This window comes from Zingiber officinale, chromosome 2B (assembly GCF_018446385.1).
Source record: "Zingiber officinale cultivar Zhangliang chromosome 2B, Zo_v1.1, whole genome shotgun sequence".
Taxonomy (NCBI): Eukaryota; Viridiplantae; Streptophyta; class Magnoliopsida; order Zingiberales; family Zingiberaceae; genus Zingiber; species Zingiber officinale.
Window position 1 is genome coordinate 87374320 of NC_055989.1, and position 22851 is coordinate 87397170.

At 34.5% G+C, this 22851-nt stretch overlaps 2 protein-coding genes across 2 annotated transcripts; one reads left to right on the top strand and one right to left on the bottom strand.

Moving 5' to 3' along the window:
- Positions 1-454: 454 nt before the first annotated feature.
- Positions 455-16391, top strand: LOC122046200 (dnaJ protein ERDJ2-like). The gene is made up of 11 exons (XM_042606772.1): positions 455-707; positions 2600-2824; positions 2906-3001; positions 5240-5360; positions 5453-5559; positions 5696-5913; positions 11418-11595; positions 11817-11936; positions 12792-12878; positions 13451-13561; positions 15142-16391. The coding sequence occupies exons 2-11, from the start codon at positions 2639-2641 to the stop codon at positions 15964-15966; spliced, it is 2049 nt and encodes a 682-aa protein (XP_042462706.1). The 5' UTR covers positions 455-707; positions 2600-2638; the 3' UTR covers positions 15967-16391.
- Positions 16392-17956: 1565 nt separating this feature from the next.
- On the bottom strand, positions 17957-21816 carry LOC122046201 (NADH dehydrogenase [ubiquinone] iron-sulfur protein 4, mitochondrial-like). Its single transcript, XM_042606774.1, has 5 exons — positions 21518-21816; positions 20709-20797; positions 20111-20240; positions 18910-18939; positions 17957-18248 (listed from the first exon to the last, which is right to left on the bottom strand). Exons 1-5 carry the CDS (start codon positions 21668-21670, stop codon positions 18189-18191), a joined length of 462 nt encoding a protein of 153 aa, XP_042462708.1. The 5' UTR covers positions 21671-21816; the 3' UTR covers positions 17957-18188.
- Positions 21817-22851: the final 1035 nt, after the last annotated feature.

Genomic DNA, 22851 nt, shown 5'->3' on the forward strand with positions numbered 1-22851 from the left:
TTGTACCGAAAAATATGAGGATTAATTTCGATAGAAAATATACTCGATCCTAGTATAGAGTGCTGGATTCTAGTGTAAAGTGCTAAATTTAACCTGAATTATATTTGTTTTTAGACTTTTTATATGTAAAAAAAATAAGAGGGACAATTTTGATAGAAAATATACTCGATTTTAATATAAATGGCTGACTTTAAGAAGAATTATACCTGTTTTTGGACTTTTCGTACTTAAAAAATCTGAGGGTCAATTTAGATAATAATATTTATATGAGAGAGTTTATGCAGAAAGTGAAAATAAAATTATTTGGATATAAAAATTATATACAAAGTTAATATTATGATTAAAAATTTTTCTCTAATTTATCGTTATTTTACCATCATTATCCTTAAAAAGAGCTTGCGTAGGCGCGTAGGTTTTAACCCACGTTCCCCGGTTATCCTACTAAACGAAAAGCAAAATGCAGAGTTTTTCTGCTGCGTAACGCACGGTCGACAAAAAGGGGGCGCTTCCTTTCCACCGCACTAGAGGAAGGTAGGCCGCCCGCTGCTTGCTCTTCTCGGGGAGAGGAGAGGAGAGGAGAGGAGAGGGTTGTGCATCAAACAACGGGGAGAGGAGGGGGCGCTTCTCACTTCTCGGATCTGCTGTGCTCGCTGCTCAGATCGCACGCCGGAAGCAGCGAGTTGAGGGGAAGAGGGCACTGATCATAGGTCTGGGCTCCCTTCATGCTGTTGAATCTGTCTTATTGTGATCTATGTTCGTGCGATCGTTTGGCAGGCGTTCTTTATTTGAATGATTAATGGGTAGATAAATCAAGGGCTCTACTAAACGTTCTGCGAATTTTGTGCTGTTACTCTTTCAAATTTTCGCTGCAACTTTGAGAGGCTACTGTCGAATTGCCATCGAAACCCTGTATCTCGTTGTGATTTGGTGACCATGTTACATGATCTGTTGAGATCTAGGTGTTGTGCGTGTTTCATACTACGGGCTGCTGCCGAAACCAAGGTTGTAGCTAAGCTGTCAGGTCAGGGCATGGGGACTCGGACGGTTTGTGGCTGTGTACTGCAGCCGATCAGATGGCTTCAGATTGCAGAGCCCGGGTAGAAAGGTGGAGATTGGCAATGGGTATCGGGAGGAGTTTCATTATTGGTAGCGTAGGTCCAGTTCGATTTTTGCACATGACCTTTATTACTGATAATTTGTTCCTATGTTGTAAGTTTGATAACAAGGTGATAGTGTGGTATGTCTAGTAAGTATGAACATTGAAAACATCGAGTTTTAAATCTGAACATGTGAACTAGTTTGTACATATCCTTGCAATAATGTGATAGTTGGTTAAATGAGTTTTGTGTATCTGTCCATTGGTTAGATAGTATGCATCCATTGAACCTTTTTAATTTCTCCAATTTTTTCATAAGGTAGAGGGATTGTTACTTGGTTTGTCAAGTGGATTGTTCTCATTTTTGTCTCAAACGAATATTTGTTGACAATGCAAGTTGGACGAGTAAGTGATTCTAGATTTTTTTTCTTGGAATTTATTTCATCATTTAATAAATTAGAGAAAGACAGGTTACACATTGACGTTCTTGTTATGTGGTTAACAGTCTATTGATTTTCAGGCAGACAGATAGAGAAGGGGAAAGTGAGTCATTCCTTGTATCTTGTTACACTTGTCTTGCATATTATATGCTTGGTGGATATTAGTTAATCAAGGCAAATTTCTAGTTTGCTTAAATGATGCATTAGCACTCTTGTTTGTTATTGGTCGTTATTGTTGTGCTAAGCACTCCAATAATAATAATAATAATAATAATAATAATAATAATAATAATAATAATAATAATAATAATAATAATAATAATAATAATAATAATAATAATAATAATAATAATAATAATAATAATAATAATAATAATAATAATAATAATAATAATAATAATAATAATAATAATAATAATAATAATAATAATAATAATAATAATAATATTATTATTATTATTATTATTATTATTATTATTATTATTATTATTATTTTGCTTTAGATTCAAAGGCATATGGGGTGTGCCATTTGCTAGATAGAGGCACTTAGAATTATTCAGAACCTAGTAAATGAAGTTGGTTGTTCTGTTACAGAGTGGCTAAACTTGCCAACAAAGTGCATTTTGTTGTTATATTGAATTACAAATTTTCTGACTCAGAAATGGCAAACGTTTGGTTTTGTGTGGTTGGTTCTTCCAATTTCAAATAAATATATTTTCTACCGAGAGACAAGTTATATATACTAGAAGTTAAAGACATGAAGTACATGCTTACCTAAGAATAGATATTTTTGAATGTGTTTTGGTTGCTCTAGTTGTTGAAGATTTTAAAATCTTTTGCACTGTTTTCCCTCTATAGTGAGGTATAATCGATTCATTCTGGATTTTGTTCCACTTCATTGAGGATGAATAAACTCGCAGAATGTCAACTTTCTTGTATTGTATTTTTTCATTATCAGTGGTTTAGATTTTATCTTATCAATGATGGTAATATATTTGTTAAGCTGGCGGATCAATATTATATCAGGGTTTCAGCAAAACTGATCAAAAATTGTCTTTGACAGCTATAATTTATTTGAGCCTCAAGCTGTAATAAGGCTCCAATGGCTGCATCTGAGGAGAACAGCTCTTTGTTCTCGATCTTTATACTCACAATCATGGCAATACCTATAGTGCCTTATACAATCCTCAGGCTGTGTCGTGCTTGTACTAAGAAAACAAAGAGTATTCATTGCCAGTGCAACGTATGTTCCCATTCAGGGAAGTACCAAAAATCCATTTTCAAACGTGTATGAGAGACTCTCCCATGATGGTTCTACTCAGAAATTTGCTTTGCCTTTGACATAATGTTATTTTGTGATATTCTGCAGATATCAAACTTTTCAACTTGTAGCAATCTGACACTTTTGCTGCTTTGGGTTGTCATGGGGATCCTAGTTTATTACATCAAACATATAAGCCGCGAGGTATATTCAATTGAATTCTGTTACCTAATCTTACAAAAATATTAGAATTTTTAGTTTCAAAACAACCACAAGGTTCAGGCTTCTTCTAATGTGACTTTGCTTCTAGCAACATCATTGTCCAATATCCATGGAAGCTATAAGACATTTTGATGATGATGCAACTTCTTTGCTTAACATAATTGTTTCTTGTTAGTTATGGATTTTATAACTTCCACTTTTTATGTCACTAAGATTTAAAGATGGAACTACTGATCACATGTACATTTTAGTTTTTGTGTTGCATATGAACACATCATCTGATAACCCATGTTTTGGCAATGACATTTAGCATTCTTTCTCTCACTAATTTCCTCACATATGATGGTTCTGTTACTTTAGCCTTCTGTGTGTTTCTTTTCAATTAATATCTAGGTAAAATCTTCTTGATATATTACTATTTCTTTATTTCCATCTTTCTTGATCTTTTTTTTTTTGTGCAGTGTGTTAATATTTTCTTGTCATTATAAATCTTAGTTGAGGAGGATCTTTGAACTGGTTCCTTAATTTGTAGAGCCTCCTTTGTATATATAGGGAAGGTAAATTATGTAATGCCTTAGAAACAACACAAAACTAATAACCTAATCTATACTCTCCACTTAAAACTAATATCCCAGTTTGCGCTCTCCACTTAAAACTAATTACTCAGTTTACAGTCTCCTCTCAGTTAAGAGTATAGATATTAATCAGGGCCAACTTATTACACAAAGTTGTGAGACATCCAAAGGCATAGCAAAACTTTACTAGAGGAGCAATGAAACACAATTATCTTTGAGAGAAATGCTTTAAAATGAGTGACATTCTAATGTATAATGTGCATGAAGGATGATTGGATTCTATATAATTTACTGATTTATTGTTAAAAAATATTGACTCCAAAAATCTGATGCTAAATTCCTCCAGCGGAGGCTGCCCACATTGTATGCTACCATGCCTAGTATAGTTTTGGTACGTATTTACTTCTAATTTAGATCTATACAAATAAAGAAATATCTGCCTTAATAGTTGGTTATTACATACATATTAATTACACACGTGTATATTAAAACATATTATAAAATGTTAAGGACTCTCCTGTTAAAACAAGAACAGCAGATGAACCATCATATTTACTAATATATACAACAACATCAACCGCAACCAAGCCTCATCCTATTAGGCGGGGTCGGTTATATGAATCTTCCTACTCCATTAAGTTCTATCTCCTACTATATCATCATCTATATTTAAATAAATTTAATCCTATTTTATCATTGCTAACCAAATATTCTTTGGTCTTTCTTTTTCTCGTTTAATGCCCGTATTTGTCATAGTTTCACATCACTTAATTGGAACATTTATTTGTCATTAAGAACATCATATTTACTAATGTATAAGGTTAAATATTGGCTGCATATAGAGCAAAGTTTTTCAAATTGCAAGCAAAAAAAAGATGCTAAAAGAGAAAAAAAAAAATAGTAAATGAAAGCACTGAAGCATTCTTCATAAATTAAAGTATTAAGCGACTCTTCATCAAGCTGTAAATTAAATATATGCAAGTAATTAAACTATATGCGCTTGGTGGACGAAGGTGGAGGATGAAGCAGATGAAGGCAAAGGAAGAAGTGGATGAAAGCAGAGAAAAAGGCAGATGATGACAAAGGAAGAGGCAGACAAAGGTAGAGGAAGAGGAGGAATAGGTGGGCAAGGAGACACCTCGATAAGTTTGATCGTGAAACTGGATCCTAGTCGTGCTTCATTTAAAGTTTCACAGTGCCGCAATTGTGCGTTGTTTGTTTGCAGATGCTTGTAGAGGGGGAAGGCGAATCTTGAGACCATGTCTCGAGCCATTCTGCATGCTGGTTGATGGGTGCCCGTATCGACCGGAACAAAATGAAACCTTAAACCATACCTACATGATCACACATCCACAATGAACCATGGCTCTGAACTTGACATCTATATTGGCGATCACTAACAAATCCAACACAATCTACTTTAACATAGGCTTCGTTTTGGTTTCCTGATTTTCAATATAATTTGCCCTTCTCAAAGAGTATTTTTGATGTAATGAATAATTTGTAGTGCAACTTATCAACAACTTTGTGAGGACTGCATGCACTAACACAACTAAGCTTTACATTCTTTGAGTGATTTACAGTTTAGAGTTTAGACTGGATTTTATATTATTGTTGTTGATTCTGTATTTCAACTGATTTTCAGATTCAACCATTTGAACCATTTAGCATTCTGGGATTAGAGCCTGGAGCTTTAGATTCAGAGATAAAGAAAGCATACCGAAGGTTGTCAATTCTGTATCATCCAGATAAAAATCCTGATCCAGGTAGTTCTTCTGGTTTGCTTACCATTTCATTCGATTTTGTAAAATTGGAAACTTATTGGCATTTTGCTGATTCAAACCACTTGCTGTTTCAGAGGCCCATAAATATTTTGTGGATTTCATATCCAAGGCATACCAAGCATTGACCGATCCTCTTTCTCGTGAAAATTTTGAGAAATATGGTCACCCAGATGGAAGACAGGTAGCTTTATTATTTGCTTGTAATGTATTCTATTTTTCGCATGCTTCTGTATGTTATTTTCATTCTATCATTTTTTTTTGAGTTTTAGGTTCTGGTTCATTTAAGAACAATCTAACAACTGCATTACTGATTACAGGGGCTTCAAATGGGGATTGCTCTACCTCAGTTCTTACTTAATTTTGATGGGGCATCTGGTGGTGTACTATTGCTTAGCATTGTTGGAGTTTGTATATTGTTGCCTTTATTAATAGCAGTTATATATCTCTCAAGGTCATCAAAATATACTGGAAATTATGTTATGCATCAAACTTTGTCCACATACTACTATTTCATGAAACCTTCTTTGGCTCCAAGGTATGTACTGTTAATTGGTAAATTCATTTGCTTAGTTTCTGCTATTCTTGATGCTAGAACTAATTTACTTTTCTATCGAGCTTTAATAAATATATTGATCCGAACACTTATTGACTAAATGGTATTTTTTTTTACTTGTCATTTTAAATGTCCATGTTTAAAGGTCCATTGTCTTTGTGATATTCTTCGACTTTAAATGCTTGTGTTGAGCTGAGCAGGAGTGCCAATTTATGTGTGAGATTTAATTTTGGAACAATAATTTCGCACTATATTGAATGCTAAAATACCACAGCAAGTTAGAGGTTGGGTTCTGAAAAATGAGGAACGGATTAGCTAACTGCTGTGCTATTGAAGCAATACATAGACAAGAATGCTAAGATGGATTGTGGGGTTACTAGAAAAATAAATTAAAAAATAGTACCACTTTATAGCAATTAGGTGTAGCTCCAATATATTAAAAAGTAAAATAGGTATATAGACGTGGGGAATACAATACATAACTTTACATGTTGAATGACAAAGTTGAAGCCAGGGATTGAAATGTCGTTCTATGCCACCCGACACAGACAATTTTTACTGTTCTGCTGGGAAGCGAAACCGACACCTTACGTACGGCAGCTTCGAGCGCACGTTGCGAGCAGCGGGCATCCCGAATGTGTCGCCAGACTCCTCCGGTGCCACCGGAGGCGTTGTCGGGCCCCTGAAGCATCACGGGCACTTGAGGTGCGCTGGAAGCGTCGTCATACGCTTCCGGTGTCGGCAGAGGCATGTGGGGCTCGTCGCAGGCGCGCATTGCTGGCGTGTGCCACTGGCGTTGTGCAAAATTAATATGATTTAAACAATTCTCACTTAAGTGTGATATTTTAAAGAAGTTTTCATAAACCCTAATTAAATTATCTCAATAGAATATAAAAAATATATTTAAATTTTTTTTAAAATAAAATTTTTATTAAATGATATTTTGAAATTGTTTTTAAGTTTTAAATTGATATTTTAATATTTTTTTATTATTTTAAATATATATTATTTAAATTAATAATTAATTAAATGAATAAATAGTTAATTTATATAATTATTATATATAAAATAATATCTTTGTATTAATTTATACAATTATGATTATTTAATCTGGGTATTGGAGAACTATACCTAAGCAAAATGTTACAAGAATCAATGTTTTCACGCACTCCTTTTAGTATTAGCAACTTAACATATTATAATGTATTAATTTTAATTCGAATTATTGATAGATCATTTTTCTTTACAGAAAATTATATTTAATTATTTTTTCTAACAATATTAAGTTGTTTAATAATGGAGAACATATATAAAATGAATATACAACTTATTTTAAATTATACACAATAAATATATTTATCTAATAATTACTATATATAAATAAAAAAATACCGAAACCGTATCAGCACGACACGATACAATACCGAAGCCGTATTGTTCCGGTCTGGGACCGAAACTTCGGCATGGATAGAAATTTTAAACCTTTGGTTGAAGGCATAGAGGGTAGAGTGATATAAAAATTACTAGTTAAATTAAATGATTGAAAAGATCTGAATGTGCCATCAATTTATCCTTTCACAAATTCAATGGAGGAATAAAGGATCAATTTAACTGATCTCAAGTAATCTACTATAGCTGGATGATGAGATTGAAGTAGATCAGACCAAGCTGATTTGATAAATATAATTATATAAACGTTCTATCAGGAAATATTTATTCATGCACAAAAGTCCTTACTTTTCTTGGGCCAGAATGGTTATAACACAGATTTCCACCACAGAACCTTATCAAATTTGTGTGATCAGGTAGATTTATGTTTAGGATGGAATAGGTTTTCAACAATTGTTCCAGGTTGTTGCATCCTTCTTGCATATAATATTGCCAAATCAAGATAAGTTTGGCACTTCAACATAAATGTATTAGAAATATTTCATGAACTTTGAAACACAGCATACAGACAGAAAACTTTTTTCCACTTAAATTTCTTCTATTTGATAGTTTCTGCAGCCTTGAGGAAAAACGAGCCATTAACAAAGGGAGTGATGATGACATGATTTCAGTTTGTTTAATTGAATAAAAAAAAGAGATCTCTATGTTATCATCTTCTGTTGGATAGTTCTAGTTAGCACTCACCACGATCATTAAGACTGTGTTTCTTATAGCAGGATGCCAGAAAGTGGAGTAGATAAAAAAAAAGACAGAAATAGGGTAGAAGAGAAGTGATAGAGTGATTCCTTTGGGTTATTTCCTTGAGGGGGAAGAAATATAACTTTTTCCCCAGCATTTTTTGGTATGGGCCAGAGTAAAGAATTATCGATTTATTATTTTTTTTCAAAAAATTTAATAATAAAAATATTGAAAAGATAAAATATAATGAAGTTATCGTTTAAAAAATAAATAAATATAATTGCAGTCTGTTGATGTGTTTTTTCCCAACATAGGCAGAGCCAAAATGGAAAATGAAAGAAAGGGCAGGAATGTTTTCTCTGCGTGTCTTTCCTTCTAATTTTCCCACCTTTCTCACTGCCTTTGTTTCCTCAGGTCCTGCTTCTGTAGGAATGATGGCATAAGTCTACTCTCCATTAAGGATCTTGCTGTTGTCAGACACATGCACTAGTTGAAGTGAACTACGCGGTAGAGTTTTTTTGCTAGTAGATTTTGACAGATTCCCAATTCAACATTCACAATCTCCTTTTAATCAGTTAATTATTTATTATTATTTTTTTTTTAAAAAAAATGTTGTTGCTATGGCTGATAAAAAGAAGGTACTAGGGGTAAAGATTAGTCTGCAGGAGATTGACTCAAAAATTTAACTCAAATTATCATTTCTTAAACTGGCTATCCAGAGTAATGAAGGCAAGAAGATTGTTCTGGCAGTGATTTTGGATCAATTAATCTTCCAAATATAACCAAGATTTATGAGTTAACAAATGTATCTATTTAGTAAGTGTTAGTAACTGACTCTCCTTACCCAAAATTGTAAGACAAATTATTCTTAGTTAACTGCCCATCCAGGCTCCAGATTTGGTCATTTATGCACATTGGTTTTTCTCTAATTATCTTCTGGCTCAGATTAATCAGAAACTTGTCGAGAAATGCAAATGAAACAAAAAATATAGGCTTAATTTCATCTTTTTCAAATGGACTAACCTGGCCCAAGAGTGAACTATTCTTGGTTAACTGTCCTGAATACAGTAAGAACGATATTCAACTGTTATTTTTTGGAAAAATTCTTTCATATATATTGCCAAATATTTTGAAGTATACATTAGCTGATTTAACTACAAAAACAAAATAAAGACTAAATGCCAGTTTACAGAATCACAGACTGGCTTCACAAGAAATACAAAATAATTGAAAATAAAAAATGAGCACCTATAATGTAGTTTGATTTTGATTTCACTAATTCAGCAAAATGAAGACTTATTACCATCTCTTTTTTTTTTATCAAAGAAAATTTCATATATGAAAAGAGAATCATAGTATGAGGAGGGTTAAACCTATCCTCATACTACAAATTACAAGGACTCCAAAGATTTACAAGAAAATTCAAAACAAAACAACTCTTCACTATACTTACATACCAAGCTCACAAAAGAAAAAGACTACTAATCAGCCATTTCTTGGAAGACTTGTTACTCCCAATAGACACTGAACTCTGCATTTGAAACACATCATGGCATCCAAACAGAAGTTACAAGCTATTTAAAATCCATCAGTCTCATGCAGCACACAACACCAGGAGAATCCTCATTAGCAAAATAACTCTTCACAAATTTGCCACACCATCTCGCATCAGACTTAAACTTACACCACAGCACCATCAACTCCCGCACAAAAATCCATAGCAACAGACATCCACCCGAAATCCACAGCGCCAAATTCAGATTCAGCAAACAGCATTCTCCCATACACTTTCCACAGCATCAAACTCCAACACAAAACCAAAGGATATGCTCCTATCATCAACCAACACTCTCCATCCGGAAGCTTTCACCAGAATAACCAGAATAGATACCAATACACCAATAGAATTACATCAGCTCCACTTAAACAGTCCAAACACCACCCAACAAAGAGTTGGCTATACTAGAAAGGGGGAAGACCTCCTAGTGTAGCCTACAAAGAAACTATCCATCTTTACATGTAACTCTCAGGTAAGGCAAACCCAATCTGTCTACTCTACAAATACCAAAAAGGAGTCTATCTATCTCATGAGTCATGAGAATCCAAAATTCTCTCCATCGGGTACATGAATGCCTGATTCGCCAAGTAATCCGCCGCCGCGTTGGCCTCCCTGAATACATATGACCACATAATTTGATATTTCCTGATGTAAACTTTGATTTTAATTACCAAATTTCTAATTTCCCAACCAAAATATGTAGCTTGAATTATTTTCAGCGCCACCATCAAATCATATTCTAGCCATACTGGAAAGTAGTTATTCACAATACAAAGATCCAAACCTTTTAAAATCCCAAACAATTCAGCCCTTAAATTTGAGCCCCTTCCTATCAGTCTATGTCTAGCCTTCACCACCTTACCTTCATGATCTCTAACAATAGCTCCATAAGAAGATAACCCTGGGTTTCCTCTTGCACATCCATCTGTATTTAGTTTAAATCCCCATTTTCGCTTTCTCCAATACACCACATCAATGATATTACTGATCATAATTTTCACCTGTATCCCCATCATCTTAGCTGCCATACCACAGCCTCTCCAATTCTTATCCTTTATAATTCCTGCAGCCATTCCAGAAAATAGGTAATGCACCACCTTTCTAATAATTTTCTGACCTACCGGTTTCACCTCTGATGTTTAGCATCATTTCTTGCACCCCACAAAAACCATATGATTAGAAAAGGAATCACTTCCCTTACTTGTCCCGAAGACCATTCACTACCAACCTTCCAGCTCTCTAATAACCAACATCTGCTCACACAGAAAACTTGAGCAAAGTATTCCCAAACCTCCTTAGCAACTACACCATCCAAAAACAAATGAGACCATGTTTCTATCTCAGCACAGCATTGGCACTTGGATGCTAGGTACACACCTCTTCTCTGCAGCACTTCATCCACGGGCAGTCTTGTTTAGGAACCTCCATGTGAATACTGCTATATTTGGAATTAACATTTTGCTCCACATAGCCACCCAAATACCCTCAGAATGATGTCCCTGTCTCACCTGGTTCCAAACTGATTTCAGCGAAAACCTTCCATCCACAGATGGTTTCCAAATCAACATATCCGAATCATCAAGCTGTGGGACTTATTACCATCTTCTTTACTAGCAGACTTAACATCATATAAATTCTGAAAAGGAGTGAATTGAAGGTTTTTATAATTATTCAATAACTATTCATTTTTCATTCTTCAATGTTCACTTGTGTCGGTTTTGGAATTCCAGCATTTGCCATACATGCTACTTGTTTTCTATTTTACTAGAATTTTTGTTAGCTGACTCTCATGGATATACAGCAAGGTTATGGATGTCTTCATCAAAGCCGCTGAGTATTTGGAAATTCCAGTTCGCAGAAGTGATGATGAACCCCTTCAGAAACTGTTTCTTGCTGTTAGAAGTGAATTGAATCTTGACCTTAAAAACATCAAGACTGAGCAAGCAAAGTTTTGGAAGCAACATCCATCCCTGGTTAAGGTAGTTTATAAACATGTGCTTATTACCTTTGATGCCTTTAACGTCATACATGGTATAGAATAGTTTTTCTTTACTAGGTCAAGCATCCTTGTCAATATAAATCAAATCTTTTCTGTTGTTGGAGATACAAAATTTGTTTATATTCCAATAGTCGTTTATATAGGTGGTACCCCTTTTGCACATGATGTGGATATATATTTGGTTGCCTTCATTAATTTCAGATGGAATTACTGATACAAGCTCACTTGACTCGTGAATCAACCATGCTATCTTCGTCACTACTGAATGATTACAGACGAATGCTAGAACTTGCACCTCGTCTCCTTGAAGAGCTGGTGAAGGTGATAAATCTTTCAATTATGAACAAGTGTTCATGTTTTAGGAGGATTTACTTCATTAGTTACCTGAATTTTTAACATGCTTGTGTATTTTACTTATGAGTTTATTTCATTTTGTATAGATTTTTATTCTTTGTTTTTTTCCATTCAGTTTAAATAAGGGAGGCTGGCTGTTAACTTTGAGTAGTTTTTTCTACATACATTGCTTTAACTTAATTGCACTTAAATAATTTTTTTTTTGTGATCTACATTTATGAGAATAATGTGATGAATTTATGACAATAATGTGGCATGCAAACCTGCCTTTGGTAGCCTTGAATCGTTGGCAAGAGCCTGTTAGCAGTAAAGATGGATGCCCACCAGAATAAAGACCTGTGCTTCAACATTTTATAAATTTCATACCATGCCCTTGCTTATGCCAGGTCATGCCCAAGATCTAAGTCAATATCTGACATGTAAAGGGATGTGGAACGAACTGTGCTGAACATTATAACATTATTTTCTGCTTATTATTAGGTTATTAAGTTAGTGATTCAAAAAAATTATTTATGCACAAATATTTTCTTCCCTTTTATGTCAATCCTATTGATAATTGCAATGCTGCTATACTATGACAAGTAATCTTTAGTATGCAGGAATATAAACATTTATATGTTTCTTGAGTAAAATGAAATTTATTTTCTGAAAAAAAGTATTATCAAAACAGCACTTGGGTGTTTCCAATATTTGTGACAACTCGTGCATGATTTTTCTTTGACATACTTCAAATAGTTTTAAATGCATTTTTCTGATTTATATCGTAAGATCACTATGCAAAAAAGACATTCAAGTGTTATAATGCATTCTTCGTATGTGCAGATTGCTGTAATGCCACGTAGCCCTCATGGACATGGATGGCTGAGGCCAGCGACTGGAATTGTTGAGCTTTCTCAATGTATCATCCAGGTGCGTAGGTAGTATTGTTGATTTATTCTATTGTAGTCATAATCTCGTGATACTGGGTAATTTCGAACTTGATAAAAACTTGAAATTTCAATTGTGTATCTTCACATAATATTTGCGTGCATTGTGTGTATATTTTTGAAAAACAAAAACATTATATATAAAGGAGAATCTCACATGAGGTCGTAATGGAAGAAAAGAGTCAGCATCTTAAATAAATTTAAGTAAATTGGTCATTGCATGCAGCTGTTAGTGTCAAACTCTAATTTTTAGTCTCACGATCATGTTTACCTTGATGGTGTAGTTATTCTTGTTAAAAGTTTTCTAATGTGTTTAATTATTTTCAGTTTGATTGGACTTTTTGTCTTGCCTTATTTACTTGTTCTGTAAGAAGAACAAATTCTTTATTGAAGTTTTATTAAAGTTTCTAATGTGTTTTATTAAAGTTTTGTATGCTACTTTTATCATTGTAATACTTAAATCAGCTTTTATTGTTAAAAAATCATATGTGCTGGCAACTCCTTGATTTGCTTTACTCTGTTATCTTCCTAATATGTTTTTATACGTTTAAACAGGCTGTGCCTCTAAGCGCAAGGAAAGCAACTGGGGGCTACCCTGAAGGCCTTGCACCATTTTTGCAACTTCCATATTTTAGTGAATCTACTGTCAAAAAAATTGCCCGAAAGGTAATTTTGTATGTTAGTGAATAATGGTTTTTGAACAAATAATTGTCTTTTCTTCACTGTGTTGGTATATGGTGTCTTTTTGCCCCATTGTCGCATGATACTAATCATGGAATGATATTTAAATGATATGATAATATTGTTTCCTTCTCTTCAATTAAATTGATTTCACTAATTAAATTACTTTGTCAAATCAGCTCCTTGCCATAATTTGCAAATTGGTGTAACTAACATGACTGTAGTTACTCATTTCAAATTTCAATACTAATCCCTTTGAAGATAAAACATCACAATGAAAAAAATTCCAAGTAATTTGTTTAAACCAATGTCTTAAACTGAAGAGGTCGCATCCTTAAGATGCAAATCAAAAAATAAAAGTTTATTGACAATATTATCAAATTAATTAAGATATGCTTTTCATTGGTAATCTTTGTTCAGTTTCAACAAAATCAATTTTGACATGTTTGAGATTTGAGACTTCCTTCGGAAAGTCTGATGAGCTTAGCAAACACTATGCTAGAGGATTGTGGCAATTTGGTAGGTTAAAATAGAATGAAATGCTGATAGTGTAAAGTTATAAACTTATTGAAGCAAATTATATAGGTTAGCATCATGTTTAACTGAATTGAGATGTTGTTGATTGGAGAGTCAAGTGAGTATGATGAATGATATTAGTCAACATTGGAATTATTATTTCGGGCTGGGGCCAATATTGGTACCAAAATCACAATTTAAAACCTTGTTCTCAATGCTTTACAAGTACATTGATAATTCTATACTTTTCTCCGACATTTCTAGTTTACCTGAAACCAAAAAAAGCATACTGGGTAAATGGTAGTGCTTCATAAGTCATCTATAAAAAAATTTGGTAAAGTCAGGATTTGTCCAGGCCTTCCTAGTGCTTGCCAACGTGGATAATTCCCAGCTCGAGGGAACTCATAGGTCTTGGGTAAAAGATTTGGATTTGTTCAGGCCTTCTCAGTGCTTGCAACACGTGGATAATTCCTAACTCTTGAGAAAACTCAAAAGTTTTTGCTTAGCCTGAACCACCTATGTTCAGAATTATTGTGTGTTTTTATGGAAATTGAGTGTCTGCTTACCTAGTTGATAAACCTTGAAAAAATTCTCAACATATGAAGCCCCCTAGATTAGGTGTCAGCTTCAACCATCAAAAGTTTAGGTTAATCGTCTTTGTTGCAGTTTACTAGCTTGGATAATTCTGGGATACAATTAGTTTTGGTAAAATAATCTTCTGAACAAATGTTTGTTTCACCCTTTTCCTCAAACATTAATTTAAGCACTCGCCTGATGCTTATTAACTTAGCTTCCTAATACCATTATGGCTCAATGAATTACGTTTTTAGAACTACAGGAATGCTAGGCTCACCTAGTAAACAGAACTCTGTTTGGTGCACAGCTATCTTCTACTTTTGGTGTATGATTACTCTTGGAGTGCTTGATTCTACTATTTGTCAGGCTTTAAGTTTTTGCAAACTCTTCTGTTATGCATTCGTAAAGAAAATTCTTGCCTTTGCTGCACTGTATTGTACATTAAAGGTTTTAAATTTGAACATGGTTTGCAGAAAGTGCGGACATTCCAAGAACTACAAGACATGACTATTAATGATCGCGTGGAGTTGCTGACTCAGATTGCTGGACTTTCTGATATTGAAGCACGCGATGTTGAGTATGTGCTTGAAATGATTCCATCAATTGAAGTGGACATTACTTGTGAGACTGAAGGGGAAGAAGGCATACAAGAGGGAGACATTGTTACAATGTATGCTTGGGTAACTCTTAAGCGTGCTAATGGCCTGATAGGTGCCCTTCCGCATGCTCCCTATTACCCATTTCACAAGGAGGAGAACTTTTGGTTGTTGCTCGCTGATCCAGTTGGAAACGATGTTTGGATATCACAGAAGGTGAGCTTCATGGATGAGGCTGCTGCTATTTCCGGGGCATCAAAAGCAATTCAAGAAACAAGAGAGAGTCTTGGTGCGAGTGTGAAGGAAATCAATGCTGCAGTGAAAGAAGCTGTTGTGAAGGTCAAGAGTGGGTCTAGACTCGTGATGGGCAAATTCCAGGCCCCTCCTGAAGGAAGCTACAATCTGACCTGTTTCTGTTTGTCTGATACATGGCTGGGATGTGATAGAAAGACTAGTATAAAATTGAAAATCCTGAAGCGAAATCGAGCAGGTACACGGGGCCACATGGTGGAGGAAGGACCAACAGCAGATGAAGGGATTGAAGAAGAGGAAGAAGAGGAGGAAGAAGAGTACGACGATTATGAGAGTGAGTACAGTGATGACTTGGACGATGAGAAAGATAAGAAAGGAAAGAAGGCAAATGGTGTCGCCAATAAGAAAGAAGAGTCGAGCACTGAAGCTTCAGGCAGTGATGATGAATGAAGAAATGATATCCTACCCAGTTCTTTCCTCGCCTATTTGATTTAATTGGGTGTTCTTCCAAAGTTGAACAATTCTCTGCCTGAATTTTTCTAACATCACTGCTCTGCGTTCACTTTTCATACTCATTTTGAATAATAATCATGCTGTTAATTATTCGCCCTAGCACTCAAAAAGCCGTGGAAGCCCATGTTAAACTGCACCACAAGGCAATTACCAAATGCCAATGCTTCTGGACAATTTTGATCTTCACAGGTATGCCAATAGTGATTATGTATGAAGTGATCATTATGAATTATAAAACGCTAATTAAGGTACGGCAGTGTTAGTTTCCATATGCATGCAAATGAGAGAGACCTTAAACCGGGTTGAATCGAACACTAATATGGCAGAAAACACAACTGCTCCAGAATGACTTTTTTATAAAATATTTTTCTAGCCTATCTATTTTTTTGGGTTTAAATTTTGAGCTTATCATGTTCTTGCTTAGTTCTAGACAGTTATTTTTCAGTAGAAACATAATGGACATTGAATCCCACGCACAGATTTTTTTTTTTAGACTATTTTATAGACAATCTTAAATTTTCAGTTCTTCCCGATGAATCGGCATTGTTGTGGTGGGAAAAATAATTTGCTCGTTACAAGTACATTTCTCTAATTTCTCATGCATCTTGCATAATAACTGATCAAAGGAACTCAGTTCGTCAGGGGGTAAGACCAATAACTTTAAATACTATAGGCTTTTGAAGATTTTGTTTCGTTAAGGAGAATAAATTGAAAGAAAAAATCTATGAGAAATAAAAAAAATTAAGGGAAAGAGAAAAAATCTCGTGTTATTTCTTTAAACATATATAATTAATGAGGATGTATTAACAAGTGTTATTTTTTTATTTAATTCAAATACTTGTAAAATACCTGTTATAAGTAGCTTAAGGTACGTATATTATAATTAAATTAAATATATATTACAGTAAAAAAGGTGATAATTCTCAGCTGAGATTTCTAAAAATATCCTACTTAATATGGAACTAGTTAGCCCAACAGAGTGAGTGATACATTTTGTACACATTGAAAATCAATATAATCTATTACGGCAAATTAAATACATATAAAGTCTATGATTAAACAAGTCATTCCAAAATTATCTTTCCTTTTCTATTAACCTCACAAAAATAAGATAGAATCCTTCTTTACTTTATTAGTCCATTTGTAGGGATGCTTTTATTTTTTTATCCATCGGAAATCAAATTAAATAGGGTTTTCATCCTTTTCACAATAATTTCCTTCCCGAGCTCCTGTCTAGGGCTGTAAGCAAGTCAAGCCGAATTTTAAGGTGTTCAAGTTTGTTTGATAAGATAGTCAAGTCGAGCCGAACTTAAAATGAACCAAACTTTTGAAATGAGTGTTTAAACTTGACTTCATTTATTTTTTATGAACTTGAATTTGTTTGAAGCTTGACTTGAGCTTGGTTAGTTTAGATGTTATCAAGCTCTCAATTCAAACTTGGCTTGAGATTGGTTCAAACTTGGCTTGAGCTTGGTTCATTTAGATGTTATCAAGCACTCAATTCAAGTTTATTTGATTGCTTGAAACTTTTAATTGTTTGATTGATTATTAAGTTTGATAATTTAAATTTATTTATTTATTTTATTTTATTATTTATTTAACATATTGAAAAAAATTTTATTAATGAATATGGTTCGTGAACATTATTTATGAACGATATTCACAATGTTAAACTGAACACATGTATTCAAATTTATTTATTTAGCTTAACGAATTGTTCAAATTTATTTGTTTAATTAATCTTATGTATATTAAACGAACATAAACAAACTCTTATTAAATCGAACACCAAATTTGTTCACGAACGCTTAGTTCATTTATAGCCCTACTCCTGTCACTAACTGACATGAAATAATTTTAATTAAAGACTACAAACAACTGCTCCAATTCTTCACACTAAATTTTGATCGAAACACAGAGCAAAAAATAAATATAAAAAATGCATGTCTTTAATGTTTGCAACATGAAAAGTTGACATCAGAGCTTTTCATTTCTTGTGGCATAACACAAGCTTAAGATAGCATCCAAAAAGTAGATGCAAAACGCAAAAAGGTTTCTAGTTGTTATTTATTCTCAAGAACGACATCGATTTATATCATCATGCTCTGGGGTACAAATGGTGAACTCGGAAAGGCTACATGTTGGACGACACGATTCACCTAGGCTTTCTCAGTTTTGGGTGGACCCTTCCACTTGAAATTGTCTGCATAGGCTTTGGGCTGCACAAGGACACAAAATCACGACGACAGATTTGAGAGATCAGCTCAAACTTGGAATTCAACTACTCATCGAGTTGTACAAACAAGAAAAAAGCTCAAGAATAGAAATTTACGAAACAAAAGTGCATTTCATTTAATAGCATTTGAAAGTATATATACCAATACAACAATAACAACCAAGTTTTATCCCAAAAGATGAGATAAGATCCTTCTATGTCTTTGAGTTCTATCCCCTACTATATCATCATTTATATTTAAATAAATTTTATATTATTTTATTGTTGCATGTGTACCAATCAATGACAAAAATAAAACAATTATAGTTTCCCTTTCCATTAACTAGTAGCATAGTAACATCCATGGCCAAATGATAAGAAAGTCAGGAAGAGAAAAGGCTAGCAAAATACTCTTCATCTCAGGATCAGATGAACTTAGGGAAGGGAAATGCGAGGGAATCCAAATATGAGGCTGAAAAGAAGGAAGTTAATTTTCCAACCGAATACGAATTACTAGAACGAGGCCCTAGGCTAAAGCCAAGGGCTAGAGAAACCAATAAGACAATAGTGTGCTTTGAAACAAGTTAATCTAGCACAAATAGCCCAAACGTGATCTAAAAAGAGAATAGCGTGTAGGCACAAAACTTTAAAATAGGATAACAAACCTTTAAAAGAGGAGTGTGGCGCTTTCTCACCTGTATTAAACACATGAAGAAATATCAGATATTTAAATAGATTAATAACCCTACTAAAATCACTATAAATTGCAAAGGTCACATCCATATGTAACAACATAAATAAATGAGCTCAATTCTATGAATTCTAATTTTCAGAGTAGCTTGAAGCAGAAAAAATCTGCTCAATTTATGTATCTGTTGTAATGGAGAACATTGTTTTGATACTCGTAAGCTCTCCAAACAATGAATAAAACAACCAGGGATTCATGGCCAATAACAAAGAACTTTCCCAACCACAGTAAAGAACTAATATAAGAACTCCAATGGCACTAGAAAAAAATCTAAAGCTACAGTCAATGAAAATCTTATACAATCCGAATGATCTTGGAGATTGTAATGATAAGGATGCGCCAACAAATTATGTCCTGATGATTACAATGAATTCCACCAAACCTTTGAGGATCTGGATTAGCCAAAAATGCCAACTTTTCTTGCCAGTTCATACAAAATATGAATTGGTAAAAATCAACCATTCGACAATAATGTCAGCTTCAACCGCACAACTATTGTTGTTCAAGGCAATACAATTAATTTCAAACGTTAAAATCAATAATCCAGAAAGCAAGCACATTCACAATTGGTGATTCTTAAGAAGGTAAGATGCATGCAATTAGACTAGGGCTTTGTAAACAACTCAACATGCAGTGAATTATGGTATGTGAAGGATGAAAGCACAGAATAAATGATGTTTATCGCATTGAACTACAGGAAGCACACTTTCCTTCACATGAACTCAACTTAATAGGGAAATGACACATAAGTATAAATATAGTCATTGTTTATATCCATAACTGCAAGCCCACTTGACAACAATTGCAAATGAATGATCAGACTTCATGCATCAATTGGAAATGCAATGACAACAAGGAAACCATACTGGTATCACTAAGTTCCATTATACTTCACGTAACTGGGGGTACCAAAGGTGTATCTAATACAAGAGTACTCTGCTTGGACAAACTTTCATTTCATGATTTGTTCAATATCAAACTGCATTGTGCAATAATGTTTCTACAATTTCATTTCATCATCATCATCATCAAGACGTGTTCATTCGGACTATTTGAATTGACAAAAAAATGAAGAGTGGCCATCTTTCAAAATGTTAATGGAGAGTGAACAATCATACCACATAATCCCATCCATGCCTCACAGCAAATGCTTTTGCAGCCTCTTCGCTGTCAAAAGTTAATCCAGCTTCACCTACCATGCAATAGGGATCTCCAGTTGATGTCCAACCCATCAATGGGTTCTCCCATCTATAAATTATAAGATGTCAGAATTATGATGTAACTAGTCAAGTAATTCTGGTCAATGGTTTAGTCAATCGAATCGCATTTGGAGATTGAAAAGAGGCAGAAAAAAGGAATTAAGAATGCAAAATTTAAAAGGCCAAGAAGTAGATGTTTTAAAGACAGGTAATTAAATATAAAAAAAATTAATTCCACATCATAATAACACATATAAAGAACCAAAGTATGATTGTTTGAAAATAAATAATTTGCAGGTTGAGAAACCAAAAACAATGTTATGTTAACTAATATTCCATGAGAAAAGGTGTTTGTATTCATTTTCTAAACACGCCAACGGTTCCTGGAGCAAGCTGGACATTTTTAACATATGATGTTTAGAGAATTCTATATTCTCCAACTTTACATTCCACCTAGGCTATTAAAATAGTGTCAATTAGATTCTCAATTGATAAACATAGTAGACAATATTCATACTTTTGCGTTGATACAAAATTGATTTTCCATTTCCCGACGTTTCCAGAACCTTGTTGACCCGCAGTCCGAGCAGGCGAATATATTATGATCTGCAAGGCATTTAATCAATTCTCCTCAAAAGGAAATAAAAAAAGCAAAGGTTGAAGCATGTGAGAAGCTATAAACATTTAAAACAGCCAATGATGAAAAAAAAGGCTTCATGATATGCTAAAGCTGTTTTGAACAGACAACCATGTTAATAGCAGCAAAACTCAGGATGTTAATAATTTTCAAGATTCTCTTTGAGAAAATTCTCAAATAGTGGGATAGAATTTTATAATCCCAATGTAGAACCAGAAAGGCTTATAAGCAAGAGCATTCCAACATGTGAAAATAAAATAAAAATAATAATAAAGAGCTTAAAGACAATTGGGAAAAAGAGACTCAAATAATTAACCGATTAAAAAGCAAGTGTTTGGCTTAGTCCACAGAAATTATGTATTCTTTCTCTTTTACATTATGTAAGAGAAAATGCAAAAACTTCTGAGTACAACCATTGACAATGTATCTAAATTAACACCACAACCCTAACTTTAGATATTTTTCTTATCTGAACTCGTACTAATAGACAAAAATTGTAAAAAAAACAACAGACGGAGGAAAGAAATAGAAAATATAATATCAAAAACCAATATTTTGACCACAAAATCGCTAATCCGGCATTCACCTATCAACTCCACAAATTCCTCATCGTATAGCATATGGACCAAAAGATTTAATGAAAAAACTAGGAAACAAAAGAGAGAAATAAGATCTAAGTCAAATCGTACTCGGCGACGGAGGTGCTCTTCTGGGATCCCGGACACGATTCCGATCTCGCCGGGCGCCACCTCTACGAGGGAGTCTGATGCGAATGATCTCGTTTGAGAGAGGGAAGCAGAGCGCGCAAGGCCGAGGCGAACTAGCCTGAGAGACGCCGCCATGTCTGCCTTCGTAGCAGGATCGGAAGGAGATGAAGGGGAAAAGGAGGCTGAGGGGATCAAGGTTCAAGGCCCTTCTTTTCGGCGATCTCGATTCCTGATGAACTCGCGACGGCTCTTCCTTGCGAATTGGGCTTCTCATCTATGAAATTTGAGCCCAATATAAATACTAATTTGTTCTCAAGGCATAGCCTTGTATGAATAAACTCCTAAAAACACCATTATATTTATTTCATATTATAATTTTAATCACTAAAAAAACTCATTAAATCTTCGACAATTGACCGAAGCATTTAAAATTATGTTTTTTTTTAAAAAAAAAATCTAACTTTCAGATTTCTCAAAAAAAAAATTGTTCTCCGTTTTACCCCTTCCAGCTTTCTCAAAAAATTCATTTTTCATTTTACCCCTTCCACGTGGCAAAAGACGATTCACTTACCCCTAGTGTCTCCGTCAATCCATCTCTAGGTCAACACAGAGGAGGTAAATTACGGATGACTACTAGTCATTAGTGCAGGTGGCAAGGTATGGGAGGAGGCATGCTCAGACAACCGAGTTTTAACCCCAAGACCTTATGTGGTAACACCCCATGCCTTAACCACCGCACCGCCCCCGATAGGACAAAACTGTGTTGGATAAACTTTTTTAACGTGACTAGCCCTATCGCAAAGCGGCCCCATATTCCAGAAACCCCCGAAGGGATTTTTTAGAGAGGCACAGTACCACACTATTACTAAGGATACGGTACCATAAACAATATTAATATTAATATGTTGCTAAGAGGGCTTAAACTCAACACCTCATTTTACCTCTTCCGAAAAAAATGTTAATTCCAGTTAGCCCCATTGACTATCCTTGGGGTGACCAGTCCGATCCCACGGAAGTTTCCCACCGGCCACCAGGATAAATCAGGAAGCGCACGCGGCGGCCAACCCAGAAGCCCAACATCCTTCCCCCATTTGGAGAAAAAATTCCTGCAAATACGTCGTAGCTGAGGTTCGAACTAGGGGTACCTGGGTGACAACCTGAATATCCTACCGCGATACCATGGCCCCGGGGACCTCATTTTACCCCTTTTAAAAATGATAATTCCAGTCAGCCTCATTGACTATCTCTGGGGTGACCGACCCGATCCTACGGAAGTTTTCCACTGGTCAGTAAGGTAAATCGGGAAGCGCACGCGT